General features: G+C 41.2%; 1 protein-coding gene across 2 annotated transcripts in view; it reads left to right on the top strand.

The window, feature by feature from the left end:
- Nucleotides 1-15,292, top strand: part of KCNH1 (potassium voltage-gated channel subfamily H member 1) — a 308,219-nt gene that overhangs the window by 73,356 nt on the left and 219,571 nt on the right. For both annotated transcript variants that reach the window (XM_024551338.3, XM_045188348.2), the window contains exon 6: nucleotides 5,471-5,863. In XM_024551338.3, the coding sequence (XP_024407106.2) occupies nucleotides 5,471-5,863 (393 nt within the window). The remainder of the gene's footprint in view (nucleotides 1-5,470; nucleotides 5,864-15,292) is intronic.

The raw sequence follows: 15,292 nt of genomic DNA, 5'->3' as shown, positions 1-15,292 counted from the left end.
GCAACCTTTCGGTTATGGGACTACGCTTCAACCAGCTGAGCCACACCAGCCAGGGAGCACCTAAATGTTTTTTTTTAAATTATTATTATAAATGGCATCCTATAGTTTTGGTGTTTACTTTCTAGTATATAGAAATACAATTATTTTGTATGTTTATCTTGTGTTGTGTGACCTTGCTGAACTCACTTTTTAGTTCTAGAAGTTTATATGTAGATTCCTTGGGATATTGTGTATCTACACCGTTATGTTATTTGAAAATAAGGATACTTTTATTTCTCCCTTCCTGATCTGAATGCTTTTTATTTCTTTCTTCCCCCTTATACAGAGGCAGTACTATGTTGAATAAAAGTAGTGAAATCCGATATTTTGCCTTGGTCTTGGCCTTCAGTCTTTCACCATTAAACATGATGTTAGCTGTAGGTTTTTGTAGCTACTCTTTATTAAGTTTAAGAAGTACCTCTCTATTCTTATTTTCCTGAGAGTTTTTATCGTGAATTTTTGTTGAATTTTGTCAAATGCTTTTTCTACATCAGTTGATATGGACCTGTGATTGTCCTTCTTTAGCCTGTTATTATGGCAAATTATATTGATTGATTTTTGAATTTTGAATCAGTCTGCACCCTTGGAATACACCTCCCTTGGCCATCTTTTTATATATTTCTGAACTTCATTTGCTACTATTTGTTAAGGATTTGCTTCTCTATTTATGAGAGACATCAGATTGGGTTTTTTTTTTGTTTTTTTTTTTTTGGTACTGGTTTTATCTGGTTTTGGAATCCGGGTAAGACTAGCTTCCCAAAATGAATTGAGAAGTGGTCCCTCTGTGTCCATTTTCTAGAAGCGATTGCGTAGAATTGCTGTTAATTCCTCTTTAAATTTTGGTGCCATTATCCATTGATATCATCACCTGGACCTGCAGACTTTTGGAGGGTGATTTAAAATTACTAATTCAATTTTCTTAATAGTTTCTAAGGCTATGGATTATGGTGGTTTGTGGCTTTTAAGAACCATTCCATCTAAGTAGTCCACTTTATGTGTGTAGTGCTGTTTGCGGCATTCCCTTTGATCTTTTCCATATCTCCCGGGTTTATAATTCTACCCCACATTTCATTCTTGCTATTGGCGATTTGTTTCTCCTCTGTCTCTGTTTTTCTTTTTCAGTCTTGTTATATGTTTGTCAACTGTATTTTTATTTTATTTTCTTGATCTTTTCAAAGATCACTGATTTTTCTCTACTTTTATATTTTCGGTGTCACTGATTTCTGTTTCCAATTTTATTTCCTTCCTTCTGCTTGCTTTGCTTTTATCTTGCCTTTTTTAAAAGTAAGTATTTGGGGTGGGAGTGTGTTTTATTGATCTGAGACTTTTTCTCTTGGCTTAGGTAAACATTTAATGCTATGCATTTCCCTTTCAGTTCTGCTTTAGCAGCACCCCACAAATTTTGGTATGTTGCATTTTCATTTTCACTGAGTTCAATGTACTTTTAAATTTCCCTTAACACTTCTCCTTTGGCTTGTGGATTATTCAGAAGTATGTTGTTTAGTTTCCAAATGTTTGGATGTTTTCCTGCCACCTTTCTGTTACTGACTTCTAGTTTGGTTCCATTTTAGTCAGAAAGCACATTCTGTGTGGTTTCAGTTCTGTTAAATTTGTTGAGGTTTGGCCCTGGCTGGTGTGGCTCAGTGGATTTGAGTGCTGGTTTGCCAACCAAAGGGTTGCCGGTTCGATTCCCAATCAGGGTACATAACTGGGTTGCGGGCCAGGTTCTCAGTTAGGGGTGCATGAGGGGCAACCACATATTGATGTTTCTTTCCCTCTCTTCCTCCCTCCCTTCCCCTCTCTCTAAAAATAAATAAATAAAATCTTTAAAAAATTTTGTTGAGGGTTGTTTTACGGACTAGCATGTAGCTAATGTTCCACATACACTTGAAAAGAAGGCGCATCCTGCTCTTGTTGGGTGGAGGATGTCATAAATGTCAATTAAATCCTATTGGTTGATGGTGTTGTTGAGTTCTTAAACGGCTTACTTCCTGTCCAGCTGTTCTACCCAAGGTTGATAGAGGAGTGTGTAAATTTGTCTATTTCTGCTTTCAGATCTATTAGGTTTGGCTTTGCATATGCTTGGAGCTCTTGTTTGGTGCACACCCATTAGGATTACTATGTCTTCTTCATGACTCAACCCTCTCATCTTTATGTAATGGGCCACTTTCTCTCTGTTGTTCAGGTTGCAGAGATTCTATTGCTTTGTCTTCACTGATTCTTTCCTCTGTCCTCTCCGTTCAGTTGTGGTTGAGCCTATCCATTGAATTTAAAAAATTAGTTATTACATTATGTGGTTTTGCAATTTTCATTTGGTTCTTCTTTACATCTCTTTCTTTGCTTTCTGTTTTTTCACTTGTTTCATATGTGTCCAGGATTGCTCATTCAAGAATTTCTATGACGGCTATGTTGAAATCTTTGTTATATATTTCTGACATCTTTGTCATGTTGGTGTTGGCATCTATTGATTGTCTGTTTTTCAATTGGTTTGTTATTTCCCTGGTTCTTGGTATAACAAGTGATTCATTACATGAAACCTGGGTATTTGAGATACTATGTATGAGACTCTGGATCTTATTTAAACCTTTTGTTTTAGGTGGCTTCCTGTGATAAAGATATGGCAGAGAAAGGGGGTAGGCACTCCCTCATTTCTGCTGGGTTGGGGCAGAAGTCCAGGTTTCCAGTTCAGCCTCTGTTGATGCCTGCAGAGGGCTCCTTCTTGTTACCGCTGGGTGAGGGTGAGAGTTCCAGCTCCCTCCTAAGCTTACGTCAATGTCTCCATGGGTTGGGAGGGTGGTGCCTTGTTACTGCTGGATGGTGGTGAAAATCACGATTCTCCACTAGGCCTCCTCTGACCCCACTGTGGGGAGGGGGAGGGATGCCTCACGACCACTGGGTGAGGTGGAAGTGCAGGCTCCCTACTGGGCCTTCAGTGTCAGTACCCTGGGTAGGGAGGAGGACAGAGTTGGGTGCTTCATTATGGCCTCAGGAAGGGGGAAATCTAGGCTTCCTAGTAGCCTGGGTGGGAGTGAGGCCACAATGTTCTGTGTGTGGTATTTGGCTATAGTAAAGTGGTTATTGTCTAAAAGTTTTCTGTCTTTTGAGACTGCCCCTTTCCTAGTTCACCTGCTAGAGAGAGTGAACTTTTATTGGCACTTTTTTCGGTCTGCATCCATTGGTGTTTCCAGGTTGTTGGTTTATTCACCTCCACGTCTGAGAATATATGAGGCAAAAAGAAAACCAGTGAACTCACCACTGTATCATTCCTAGTGAGTTTGCTCTCTTTTCTGTACCTTTCAGAGTCTTGTTACATTTGTTTTATATACAATGTCCAGCGCTTTTAGTTGTTCTTAAATGGAGGATTAAGGGGAAGTATGTCTACTCCTGTCTTTCCAGAAGCGGAAGTCCCATTCATTTAATTTTATTTGCTTTACTCTTACAGGTCAATCCCTTTTCCTGCCTGAGGTCTCAGGGCCCAAGCTTCATTAATCACTCTTGTCTAAGTTCTCTTCTTGGGGAGAGAAATGCAAATCCCAAGTCTAGAAGATCTGTGTGCATTGGTGGGAGGGATAAAAAAATTTCCACACCCAAAGATGCACACTGGATACTCTGGATTTCTAGCTTTTTTTTGTCACTTTTTTTTTAGTCCTCACCTGAGGACATGCTTATTGATTTTAGAGAGAGAGAGGAAGGGAGGGAGAGAAACACCGATGTCAGAAATATCAATTGGCTGCCGCTTGCACGTGCCCCTACCGGTGACCAAACGCACAACCTAGGCATTTGCCCTGCCTGGGATCGAATCTGCGACCCTTCAGTCTATGGGACGACACTCCAACCTACTGAGCCACACCGGCCAGGGCGTGGTCACCTTTTAAGGGCTGGTACCTACTGTAGTGGGAGCAGGGACATTCGGATTATTTTGTATTCACTAACCGGTCTTTAACCTCAGGAGGTAAAAAATGAGTCACCATGACACACTGAAGATGCATAAGAATCTGTAAGTGGCCCAGGAGAGCAGCTGGGCTGGGCCAGGCCGGGCTGGGGGTCCCTTCTGGCTTGGCCTAGCCTCTGAAACTTGGCGTTTTGCCTTTGACTGTTGAAGTGAAACCCAGTTGTGATATTCTTTTAGAACCAAGCTTCTCTAAACTTTTTTCTTCACTGAATCTGCTTCATTAAAAACCTGTTTTTTGGGGAAATGTAACTTTGATGTGGAACAGCATGTGTTTCTAATCCAGCTGGACCTAATTTGGGATCCTGGTTCCATCTTTCTTAGCTGCATGACCTTGAAGTTCATTTATTCACTTAAAGATAGTCCTGTATTGCCTCCTCGGGGCCAATTACCATGGTTGGGGGCACGGTTGGAATAAAGTAGTGGGTACCAGTCATTGCTCTATTTTCTTCATTTTTAGCCATCAGCAAATTCAGTTGGTTTACTTCAAAAATATATCCAAAATTGGACTGCTTTTCTCCAGCACCTCATCTTTTTCTCAGGGTGTTATAATAAGTTTCCGGATTCGGTCCTACCCTCTAATCCTCTGCCTCCATTCATTATCTATGCAGCAGCCAGGGTGATCTTTTATAGACACGCATCAAGTTATCCTCTTGCTTAAAGCCCTCCAGTTATACGCAGATATACCGAGAATAAGGCCCAGCATCTCCCCACGGCCCACTGGGTCATGCATGGTTTGGTTTCTGCTTCCCCTCTGGGCCCATTTAGCATCCTTTCTCCCCTCATTTAGTGTGTGTCTGTCATGTCAGACTTCCTTCTTCTACTGCAAATATCGAGCTTGTCCCACCCTGGATTCATGACACCCGTAATGCTTTCTGGGTAGGATAATTTCCCCATACAAGTGTGAATGGCTGGTTCCTTGTTGTTATTCAGATTTTAGTTCAAACACTCTCCCTCCGCTAATCCTCAAGTCACATTCTATCAAATCACTGTGTGTCCCATGCCACTTCTTATTTAGCTCTTATCGCAATTTGAAACTATCTTAATTTGTCTACTAGACCGAGCTTCCCAAGAGCAGGAACGTTCTGTTTCCTTCATGACTGTGCGTCCAGTGTCTAGAAAAGTTGCTGGCACAGAACAATAAATATTTGTTAAGTAAAGTTATTTAATTCTCTCGAGCCTCCGTTTCTTACTTGTCACCTGGAGTAATAACTGGCTAATAAAATAAGGTTGTATTTAGAATTGAGATAATAAATGTATATGAAGGGTTTATTACAGTGCTTGGCACATAGGAAGCCACATAATAGTTTGTCATTGTTTTATTGTGATTTAATATAATGTTCATTTCCCTTCTCCCATACTCCTCCAGTACCTGTTCTTGCCCCTAAAGCTCCATCTGGGGCATCCTGGGGATTTGTCAGCGACAGACGCTCGCCATCAAACCCTAACTTAGTTCTCTCTTGGCCGTGTTTTCCTGTGCAGGTCCTGCAGCTGGGCTCGGACATCCTTCCCCAGTACAAGCAAGAGGCACCAAAGACTCCCCCTCACATCATCTTACATTACTGTGTTTTTAAGACCACGTGGGACTGGATCATCTTGATCTTAACCTTCTACACAGCCATCTTGGTCCCTTACAACGTCTCCTTTAAAACCAGGCAGAACAATGTGGCCTGGCTGGTTGTGGACAGCATCGTGGATGTCATCTTTTTGGTGGACATTGTGCTGAATTTTCATACCACCTTTGTTGGACCAGCTGGGGAAGTGATTTCTGACCCCAAACTCATCCGCATGAACTACCTGAAGACGTGGTTTGTGATTGACCTTCTGTCCTGTTTGCCATATGATGTCATCAACGCTTTTGAGAACGTGGATGAGGTTAGTGCCTTTATGGGTGATCCAGGGAAGATTGGTTTTGCTGATGAGATCCCACCACCCCTGGAGGGGAGAGAGAGTCAGGTACATCCCTCAAATCTCAGACCTTGTTGTCATGTCTTTAAAGCTGAATTAAATGTGGGTGGTGAACAGACGAGTAATTGATGGGTGGGAACTAGCATGACTGACGTTCGGAACAGAGGGAGCATGCTTGATGGAGATCTTCGCCCACTGTTCTTGCCTTTGGAGGTTCGGAGGTTCTGCATGTCCGTGAATGGTGTGGAAGAGACCAAAGGCTTCCCTCTTCCCCCACGGGGAGTGCATGCCACTGGCTCAAGGGTGGTGGGGCTGCGGAAACAGGCATGCATTGCCACTGCATTGCTGAATCCTTCACTCTCTGTGCATTTGTTGAATGTCTACCTATTATCGATTATCCAAATGATGGGAACTTTTCTATCATCTGTTGCTGACCTTTGGCTGTTTCATTTTAATTAACTACTAGGAACAAGGATGCTATTTTCCCCCAAGTTTGCTTGCTTATTTATTTATTTATTTATTTACTTACTTACTTACTTACTTATTTATTCTTGGTGGGGGTAAATGTTGAAAAAGAATGAGTTGTTTCTTTGCTAAACTGAGTTGTCCATACTTTCCTTTGCCTACATTTGCTGAGGTAGTCAGCCTGTGGCTGTGTTGTTACTGGATTACGTTGCTTTGGATCATTAGTCCTGCAGGTAGTGGAAGGAATTAAAAGAAGATAAATGCCCTGTAAATGCGTTAGAATCAGAACATGCTGAAACAGTCGATGAATGGGTACCTGGAATGGGTACCAGAACATGTTGTAGCAGGAAGGGGCCACTGGGCTGGTTAAAGTGATTTTTTTCCTTTGAAAAAGCAAGGATGTCAAGTCATTGCAAAGGAAAATGTCAGATTCTTATCTAGTTTGTGTCCTGTGGGAATGGTTCTTCCTTTTACCTGTTCCTTGGGTGACACTCCAGATGGCTTAAGATAAGGCAGTTTTTCTGGCAAATCTTCAAGCTCAGGCAGCAATGGACCCTCACTGCCTGAGGTTACAGAGGGTCCCAGAGGTGTTGGGCTGGCTGGGCTGATAACTGGATGGGTAATTCAGGATGCCATCTGGAGGCCAAGTCAGGCAAGAGATACTCCAAGGGTTAAATGTCTTGGGACTGTTGGAAGGATCAGTCAGCTCCCTGCCAGGATAACAGGGCCTGGCCAGGGACTCTGTGTCTTGCTGGTGACATATGACGCTTCTCTGCCCCCAGACCAGTGCAGCAGTGGGCAAGGACTGGAGCTGCCTCCTCTGGGGGAACCCGGCTAGCTACCACTTCTCCTTCCAAGGGAGAAGAGCTGGTGGTATTCAGATGCTCTGGACTCAGACAAACCCCGCTTTCATCTGTGTGGCGTGTTTTAATACACTTTAAAATCCCCAGGAATAATTCTCTGGTGGCTTGTGTGGATTTTGTAGGAGGGTTAAATGAGTCGAGACTGATCATTTACAAGAACAAAATCACCCCTAAAGTGAATTTGGGGATTCTTAAATGTGAATTTTAGTACATGTTGGGAATATTAGTTTTCTCTGTGAACACATTTCTAGAAAATTATACATTAGTGAGGAAAATATGATCATTTTGGCTTAGATAATTCAAATGAATTATTTCAACCTAAAAGAGCTTCTTATACACACATATGGGAAATGAAATTTAACTTTAAAAAACCACTTGAGTTATTAAATTAAACTTTTTGCTACTTACAGCAATGGCGTTGCAGACAAATAGAACAGCTCTTCAGCTTCCATGGGTTCTTACTAACACTGGCAGAGCTATAAACATATATGTAAATGTGTCAAGATTACCTTGTAGGTTGACTGAGCAGAGAGCTTCTCCCCAGGCACTGTGTTTGCTGAGGTGGAACTTCTTTGTCACTGATTGTGAATGCCCCTGACATGGTTTCTGATTTCCAGATTCACGAGATAGATTGTAGGTAGGAAAAACATCATTTATCTGCAGCTTTCTAGTTGGCAAAGGGTTTAACATCCAAGCTCTTACTGCCACCTCTCGATCATGAACAATAATATAAATTTTAAAGGGCAAAAGCTACGATTTGCTTCTGCAAATAATTGATTTTGTATTTAGCAATTCCTTTTAAAGCTTTGGCTCACGTCGGAAATAATGCCTTTTCATAAAATTGTGGTGGTGTTGGGGGAGATGGTTGCGAGGAAGCTGAGTACCCTTGGTACCCTGTGTTAGGACAGCCGGGAGCCTTGTACGTGTCCTGCAGGCTTTCTGGGTTACAGTTTTCCTGTCTGCCCCTTGGGGTTAACACTACCGTACCTGCCTCAAGGCATGGCATTTCGGCAGTGGGTTATTTGAGTTCCCCACCAGCTGCAAAGTCTGGTGAGTTCTGAAATCTCATCTGCACTCGTCTCACCAGACTGATTGTAAAAACAAGAGACCCAGGCCACTGACCCCCTACCTGTGGTGGGGTGGGAAGAAGTTGGGGCGATATGGGAGCATTCAGCAGGTTATGATAAATGGACCTACTGGAGAGCCCAGCGGGACCACGGAGGTCATCTGGTTTCAGCCCTCTGAACTCACAAACAAGGACACAGACCCAGGGGGAATCTGCCTCAGTCACAATGGCACAGCAAACGCTCACGGTCATCATGAGTCCTTTCCTGACTCTTCTCTAGTCTTAATAGTGGCAGATTTGATCAAATAGGGACAACACACTGAAGGATCCAGCTGAGTCAAAACTGACCAAGAAGCTCCTTGTGTCTGTGGCTGGCCCCTCAGCTTGGGTGTTGTGGAGGGAACTTGGTCATGGGTATGCAGAAGCGGGGGGGCTGCGTTTCCCCCAAAGCGACTATATTAGTGATGACATGATCGCCAAGGGGCAGACCTGGCACAGTTCTCCAGGCACAGGCCTTTTTGTTAAAAGGCACAATTAGTGGCCATGAAAAGCTGGTGGGGCTCAGGGGTTGGAGAGCTATTGAAGAGCGCCCTACCTGTCGAGCCTGGATTAGGCTGGGGGAAAATCCCCGCACTGGAGAATTCTGATTAACGGCTCAGTAGATTCACATTAACCACATGCTATTTTCTCACCATGCTCTGTTGTGGAGTCAGTAAATCTAAAATGGCAGCTCCCTCTGCTCTAGGTCCTTCGTCTGAGAGTCTCATTTCTCATAAAAAATGCACGGAGCTGAATTCTCCCTGGTGTCCTTATAAGTATGCCAATGAGACTGTGTCTCAATGGAGACCACCAAAGAAGAGAGGGATGAGGTGTGGTGGCTTTGCCATGTGTGTGTGTGTGTGATTGGGGTGCGAGGGTGGGTGTTGGGGTGGAGGGACCTTGAAGTTCAAAGATTAAACCCACCCACATTGCGGAAGCCAGCAATTGTGGATTCAGCCCTGTGGATGCAGTCCATCTCGGTGATTTAAGCCACACAAATGATCCCTTTTGGCTCTGCTTGTTTCACTTATGTAGATGGCCTACATTTGCGTCATTCTCCAGTCTGTTGGTAATAATCTGCTTGGAGGCTGTTTGGGAATAAATATGTCTGCATATTAGTTAAACTGGTTAGAGGACAAAAGGTCTGGAAACTGGGTGAACTGAAGCTTGGGGTGGGTATGCCGAAGCAGAAGCCAAGTGAGGGTTATTTTGGCGCTTTGTGGATTATCGGCCTGGTGTGCTTTATGCATTAAAGATGGAATTATTATTCACAAACATATTCCCTCTCCTAAGGAAATCGTATTGCTTATTGCCATTGGTGTGTGGGAGTGCAAACAGGAGAATGGCACCAATCACACTCTCTCCTGAGTCACAACGCTGATGCCCTGGGGCTTGGGGCCAAGAGCTTCCTTCTTCTCTGCTTGGCTTTATAACCTCGGACGGCAGCAGCACCACCAGTTAGTCCTGGTGACAGAGCTGACGCTTTCCGAAAGCCCATTCACACAGGGGATGCTCCCCTTACTGCAGAATAGGACGGAGGTATGCTGATGAAAAGGTAACCAGCACTGACCACAGCTTCCCTTTATCCAGGACTCCTGCAACACCGGAAGTCTTCGGAGCAGATTGGTGTTTGGTGGATCGTAGAAGACTTCCTGGGAAATTAAAAAAAAAAAAACAAAGCACGAAAAAGCCTGTTCAGGAAGGTGTTGGAAGAGGGGTGGAACTCTGATGGGTGGGGAAAGGAAAAGGATCACAGGAGAGCAGGAAAAATGAGGCTCAAGGTATTGTCTGTGGGGCTGGGGGAAACTTTCTGTGGTTAAATCTTCATTTGCGAAGTAAGACAAATGTTAGTGAAAAATGGTCCAGTGGCTTGTTAGTGACTCTCTTAATTCCAGGGAAACTCAAAGGGCGATAGGGGGTCCGTGACCCGGCTTTCATTGGCAGTCCGTGTCCGAGCTGTGCAGACGTCTTATGATTTCCTCCTGTGTTATCACGTGATGCTGAACTCTGGAGGCCACATGTTGGCGTCCACGAAAGAGTGCTTCAGTCTTCAGAGGCAAAGTGTCTGGCTTCACGGATGTGCTTCCCAGTGAAGCCAGGCTAATGGGTAAATTTGAGAGCCTCTGAATCTTTAGAAAAAGAATTTTTTCCTTTCAGTTTTTCACATGTCACCCATAAAAATGTAGAAAATATAGACGAAGGAATAAAGATTGCCTATAATTTATCTCATTGTTAACATTTTGGCATATAGTAAGTCCTCACTTAACATTGTCCCTAAGTTCTGTGAAGTGCTGTCTAAAAGCGAAATGATATATAAGAAATAGTTTTGCCGTAGGCTATGGATGTAGACAAGAGCTGAGTTTGTTGTTATGTTGTTGGGACCAAGAGCTTCCTTCTTCTCTCCTTGGCTTCTCTCATCAATGTTGTTATGAAATGATGTTGAATGAAATGATGTTATTGGAGGACCTGCTATATATCATTTCAAGTTTTTTTTTCTTGGAATGTGCACATATATAGTTTACATGTATTTTATTAAAATGGGATTACACCGTATGTGGTGAGTTGTAACCCGCTTTATTGTCTAAACAATAGGTTTTATGACATTAAAGATTCTTTTAAAACATGAATTTAAATATAGTCCATTATAAGGACATATTCATTTTGTGTTTGGATAATTTCCTTTTTTAACAACTTTTAAAATTATAATAGTGCCATAGAGAATATCTCTATAGATACATGTGTCACATTCCTGATTGTACAGTGTCACATATATAGGAAAGTGCTTAAAACAGAAATGTGCTTCTCGGTGAGTTCTCCCCAAACAATCATCTCCATAGCCGTCATCTAAGTGAGGAAATAGAACATCACCAACACCTGAGACCTTTCTCCTTTCCTCCGATCGCCCTTCCCTTCCTCTGCTCCAAAGGAGCCCCTCCTCTTGCCTGTAGAAAAGAAGTGAGACAATAAGGGATTCCTTTATGTTGTCTTATTTTGTTCAGAACTACTTTGAAGAGATTCATGTATGTTTTTGAATGTATCAGTAGTTAGTTCTCTCGTCATTGCAGGTAACTTACCGTATGAATGTGCTTCAATTTATTACTTCAATCTACTGCTGGTGTTCATTTATCTTATGTTTTTATTTAATGAATATTATTCATCCTCTTAGTACACTCATTTCTGTTGGAAAGAGTAGAACTTTGGGGCCATTAGGTGTTACACGTATTATTTAGGAAATACTGCCGAATAGTTGCCCAAAGTGCTTGTCCCGAGTGGTTGCAAAATATGAGGATTCTCCCGCTTTGTGTTCCTGTTAACACTGGTATTTTCAGTTTGTTAAATTCTAGCTAATCTAATGAGTTTCTGGTTGTTTCTCATGGTAGTTTTGGTTTATATTTTTCTAATGCCTAAAGAGGTTTGCGTCTTTTTATAAATTTTTTTTGAGGGGTGGTCATTCCTTTTTTCTTTTGTGAGGTGCCCACGTAGTCTTTTTCCATTTAACAAAAGTGACTTTGGAGGTTTTCTAGTTAGTCTGGCTATGAGACCTGTGTGCATTATTTATATGCTCTAAATATTTTTCCACTGTAATTCTTAATTTTATGAGAGCAATTTGTCTATCTTTTTATCTTTTGTCTTGTTTAAATTTCATACTCCCAGTTTAATGAAGGTGGTTTCCCATATTATATTCCACAAGATTTTTTTTTTTTTTACTTACACTTAGATCTACAGTCCACTTGGAATCGATTATTATATATGGAATAAGATAAGGACCAAATTTAATATTTTGTCCATGTGGATATGGTTATCTGGTTGACCTAAGGCCACTCATTTGAAAATACCTTTCTTTCTTCAATTGTCTGCAGTCTAATCCTCCATGTGTCACGTGCCTATGTAGGCAGGCATGGGCCTTTTTCTAGACTCAATCCTTTTCCATTGATTTGTTTGTCTACTCCTACACCAATATCACATCGTGTTAATTAAAGTAGTTTTGTAATGAGTTTTAACACTAGTTTTATTTCTTCCTTAAATATTTGGTAGAACTTAACAGTGAGGCAATTTGGGCCTGGGATTTTCTCTTTTGGGGAGGTTTTCAATTTATGGATTTAATGATTTTAACAATCAAAGACCCATTCAAATTTTCTTTTACTTCTGAAGTCCGTTTTTATAAACTGTCTTTTTCTAAGAATTTTTCTACTGCATTAAAATTTTAAAGTTATTAAGAAATAATATCCTTTTATCTTTTAACATCTGCAGTGAGGGGTGTGGTCCCTGATTTCATCCTGATTCCGGACATCTTGCTATTTGCTCCTTTCTGTCCCACCTGTTCTTGGCTTCTTGTTTTCTTTCACTTCCTGCATTCTTCTGGTAAAAGGCAAAAGATTTATACTATCTGAAGAGAAACCGGAGTATACTGCATTTGTTTGGGATTAATAAGTTTGTATTATTCCAACCCCCTCACATTAACTTTCTATTTTTCTTTTTCTGCTCTTTCAGTGGGTGCTCTGAACAATACAACACGTGTTTTTCTAATTCTCTTATATATTAGAACCTGTGGAGCTTCTCAGATGTTGCACGGCTTTTAGAACACCTTAAATTCTTATTTATTCTATTGTATTTTCATTGTTATTTTATGTAGCCAATACTAATTTATGTCTATTATCCCTTTTATTGTTCCTCAGCCCTTCCAATCTCCTAGCTTCCATTCGGTAAATTCTTCCTTCTGCCAGGAGAGCACGCTTTAGTATTTAATGCAGTTTATTAGCGACAAATTCTCTGGAGTTTTGTCTTTCTGAAAATATCTTTATTTTGCTTTAATTCTTGAAAGATGTTTGCCCAGGATATTGAGTCCTAGATTGGAAATTATTTTCGTTTGGTTATTTGGATTTATTTTTCCCTAATCATCTGACTTCTATTATTATTTTTTTGTGTGTGTAAATGCAGCTCTTGGTCTAATTGTTTCATTGTAAAAATTGTCTTTTTTTCCTGTGGCTGCTTTGAAGATACTTTCTTTTTCTGTTCTTCCATCTCCCCTCTCCTGCCCTCCCGTCCCCTGGAAGGTGCCTGGTAAGGAAGACAGGGAAATGGATATTGGACAGACAATTAGCAGTCTTGGTTCTAATAACAAATATTTTTTGAGGACTTTATAAGTGTTTATAAATGCTAAATATTTTACACGTCTTATCTTTTGAACTTTCACAAGAATCTTATGGATTTGGCAGATCATCATCCCATTTTACATATGATGACAGCGAGGCTCAGAGAGACTGGTCATTTGCCCAAGGTAGCACTGCTGGTAATCTCGGAGTAGGATTTTAATAAGGCTTGTTTGAGTCTAGAATACACTTTCAATCAGGGTGCCATATATCTAGCAGCATCTGCTAACTCATAAATGGAGAGCAGGATGACAGGTTTGGCGGGGGATGATAGGTTAGAGGGTGGAGGGATTAAGCAAGAAGGAAAAAGGACTCATAGACATGGACAACAGTGTGGTGATTTCTGGGGAGACGAGAGTATAAGGGGACTAAAGGGTAATGGAAAAAATACAATGAAGATTAAATTAAAAAAAAGAAACATTAGGGAGAAGCCAAATTGTGAAGAGCTTTGATTGTAAAAAATAAGAGTTTAGACTATCCCCATCCCCATATTGTTTATAAGTGGTTTGGATTACATGTGTGTGCCAGCCAGATCCATTGACTTCACGCTATGGGTTTCTTCTCCCTCTGGTTGAACCTTGTGCTTTTCCCAGTGAGAACTTGGAAAGGGGCTCATCCTTTAAGACCCTAGAGAGATGGCACCTTCTTCATGAAGACTCTTCCAGGCAAAGGTGGTCACTTCCATTTGTGAATTCCTACAATATTCTATGCACACACAAACCAAAAGATATTTGTGCCACAGTGGTATAATCTTATTACATGACTAATTATGATCATACCCAATGTGACTGGAGAAAAGGGATTGTGTCTTGTTCCTTTGTGATCTGCGGCACTTAGCACGGTTACTGCACATAGTAGGCATTCACGCATTGGCAGAATGAGGGAAGCAATAAAAGAGTGGCTCAAGATCACACAATTCCGGATAGTAAGGAAAAAAAGAAGGCTGCAGGAAGTATGTTTTTATTTTAAGTAAAATGCTGAACGATTAATGGGTGTGATTGCTGCCAGCTGTTCAGGAGCAGATATCTGGTGTGTTTACAGGAGAATGCTGGCAAGTCTGTGTTTTCAGTTAATTAAAATTTGCTTTAAATTATTTTATTGCCTTTTAGAGTTTAGAAGAGATTTTTTCCCTTATTACTTTAGAAGAGATTTTTCTTCCCCAGTACTAAAGTAATTGCTTAATATCTATGCAGTGTTCTATTCTGCTTATTTTCATCTTTGGATCTCACAAAACCCCTATAAATACACGTTTTTGAATGTATTACCTTCAGACTATTGATGGAATCCAAGGCACAGAGAGGTTGTTGCTGTTGTTGGAAACCACATAGCTAGTGAGTGATAGAACAAACCTTGTCTTCTCAATTGACGTTCTAGAATTATTGAATGTTGGGATGACGATTACTTAACCTTGAGTTCGCCATAGACTAATGGGCTCAATTTAGCTTATATAAGATTGTGACTTCTATTGGAATAACCCAGCCCCCACCAACAACAGCTTGCCATGGCCACAATATATAGAAAAGGTAGTCCAAATAATTTGGCAGCTATACTAAAGGGTTTTGAGAATTAAAACTTCTCGGGGCGTTAGTGTCAAATATACTCCTCCATGTGCAGGAAAGCTCTGTGGATAAGACATAATAAGGTTTGGAGATTCCTGAAATGTATTTCCAAAGTGTTGGTTAGGAGACAATTTTGTAGGACCTGAAGTCTAAGTCTTCTTTAAGAAGTAGTCGTTTCTCTCTGTGTGCTGCTGCTTTCTTAATATGTGGAAAGTTTTTGAGAGCAAGGATGGTGCTTATTAGTTTACTACACG

Source organism: Desmodus rotundus, chromosome 12 (genome assembly GCF_022682495.2).
Source record: "Desmodus rotundus isolate HL8 chromosome 12, HLdesRot8A.1, whole genome shotgun sequence".
NCBI lineage: Eukaryota > Metazoa > Chordata > Mammalia > Chiroptera > Phyllostomidae > Desmodus > Desmodus rotundus.
Note: the sequence above shows the minus strand (reverse complement) of the source record. Positions and strands in the feature narration are given on the sequence as shown.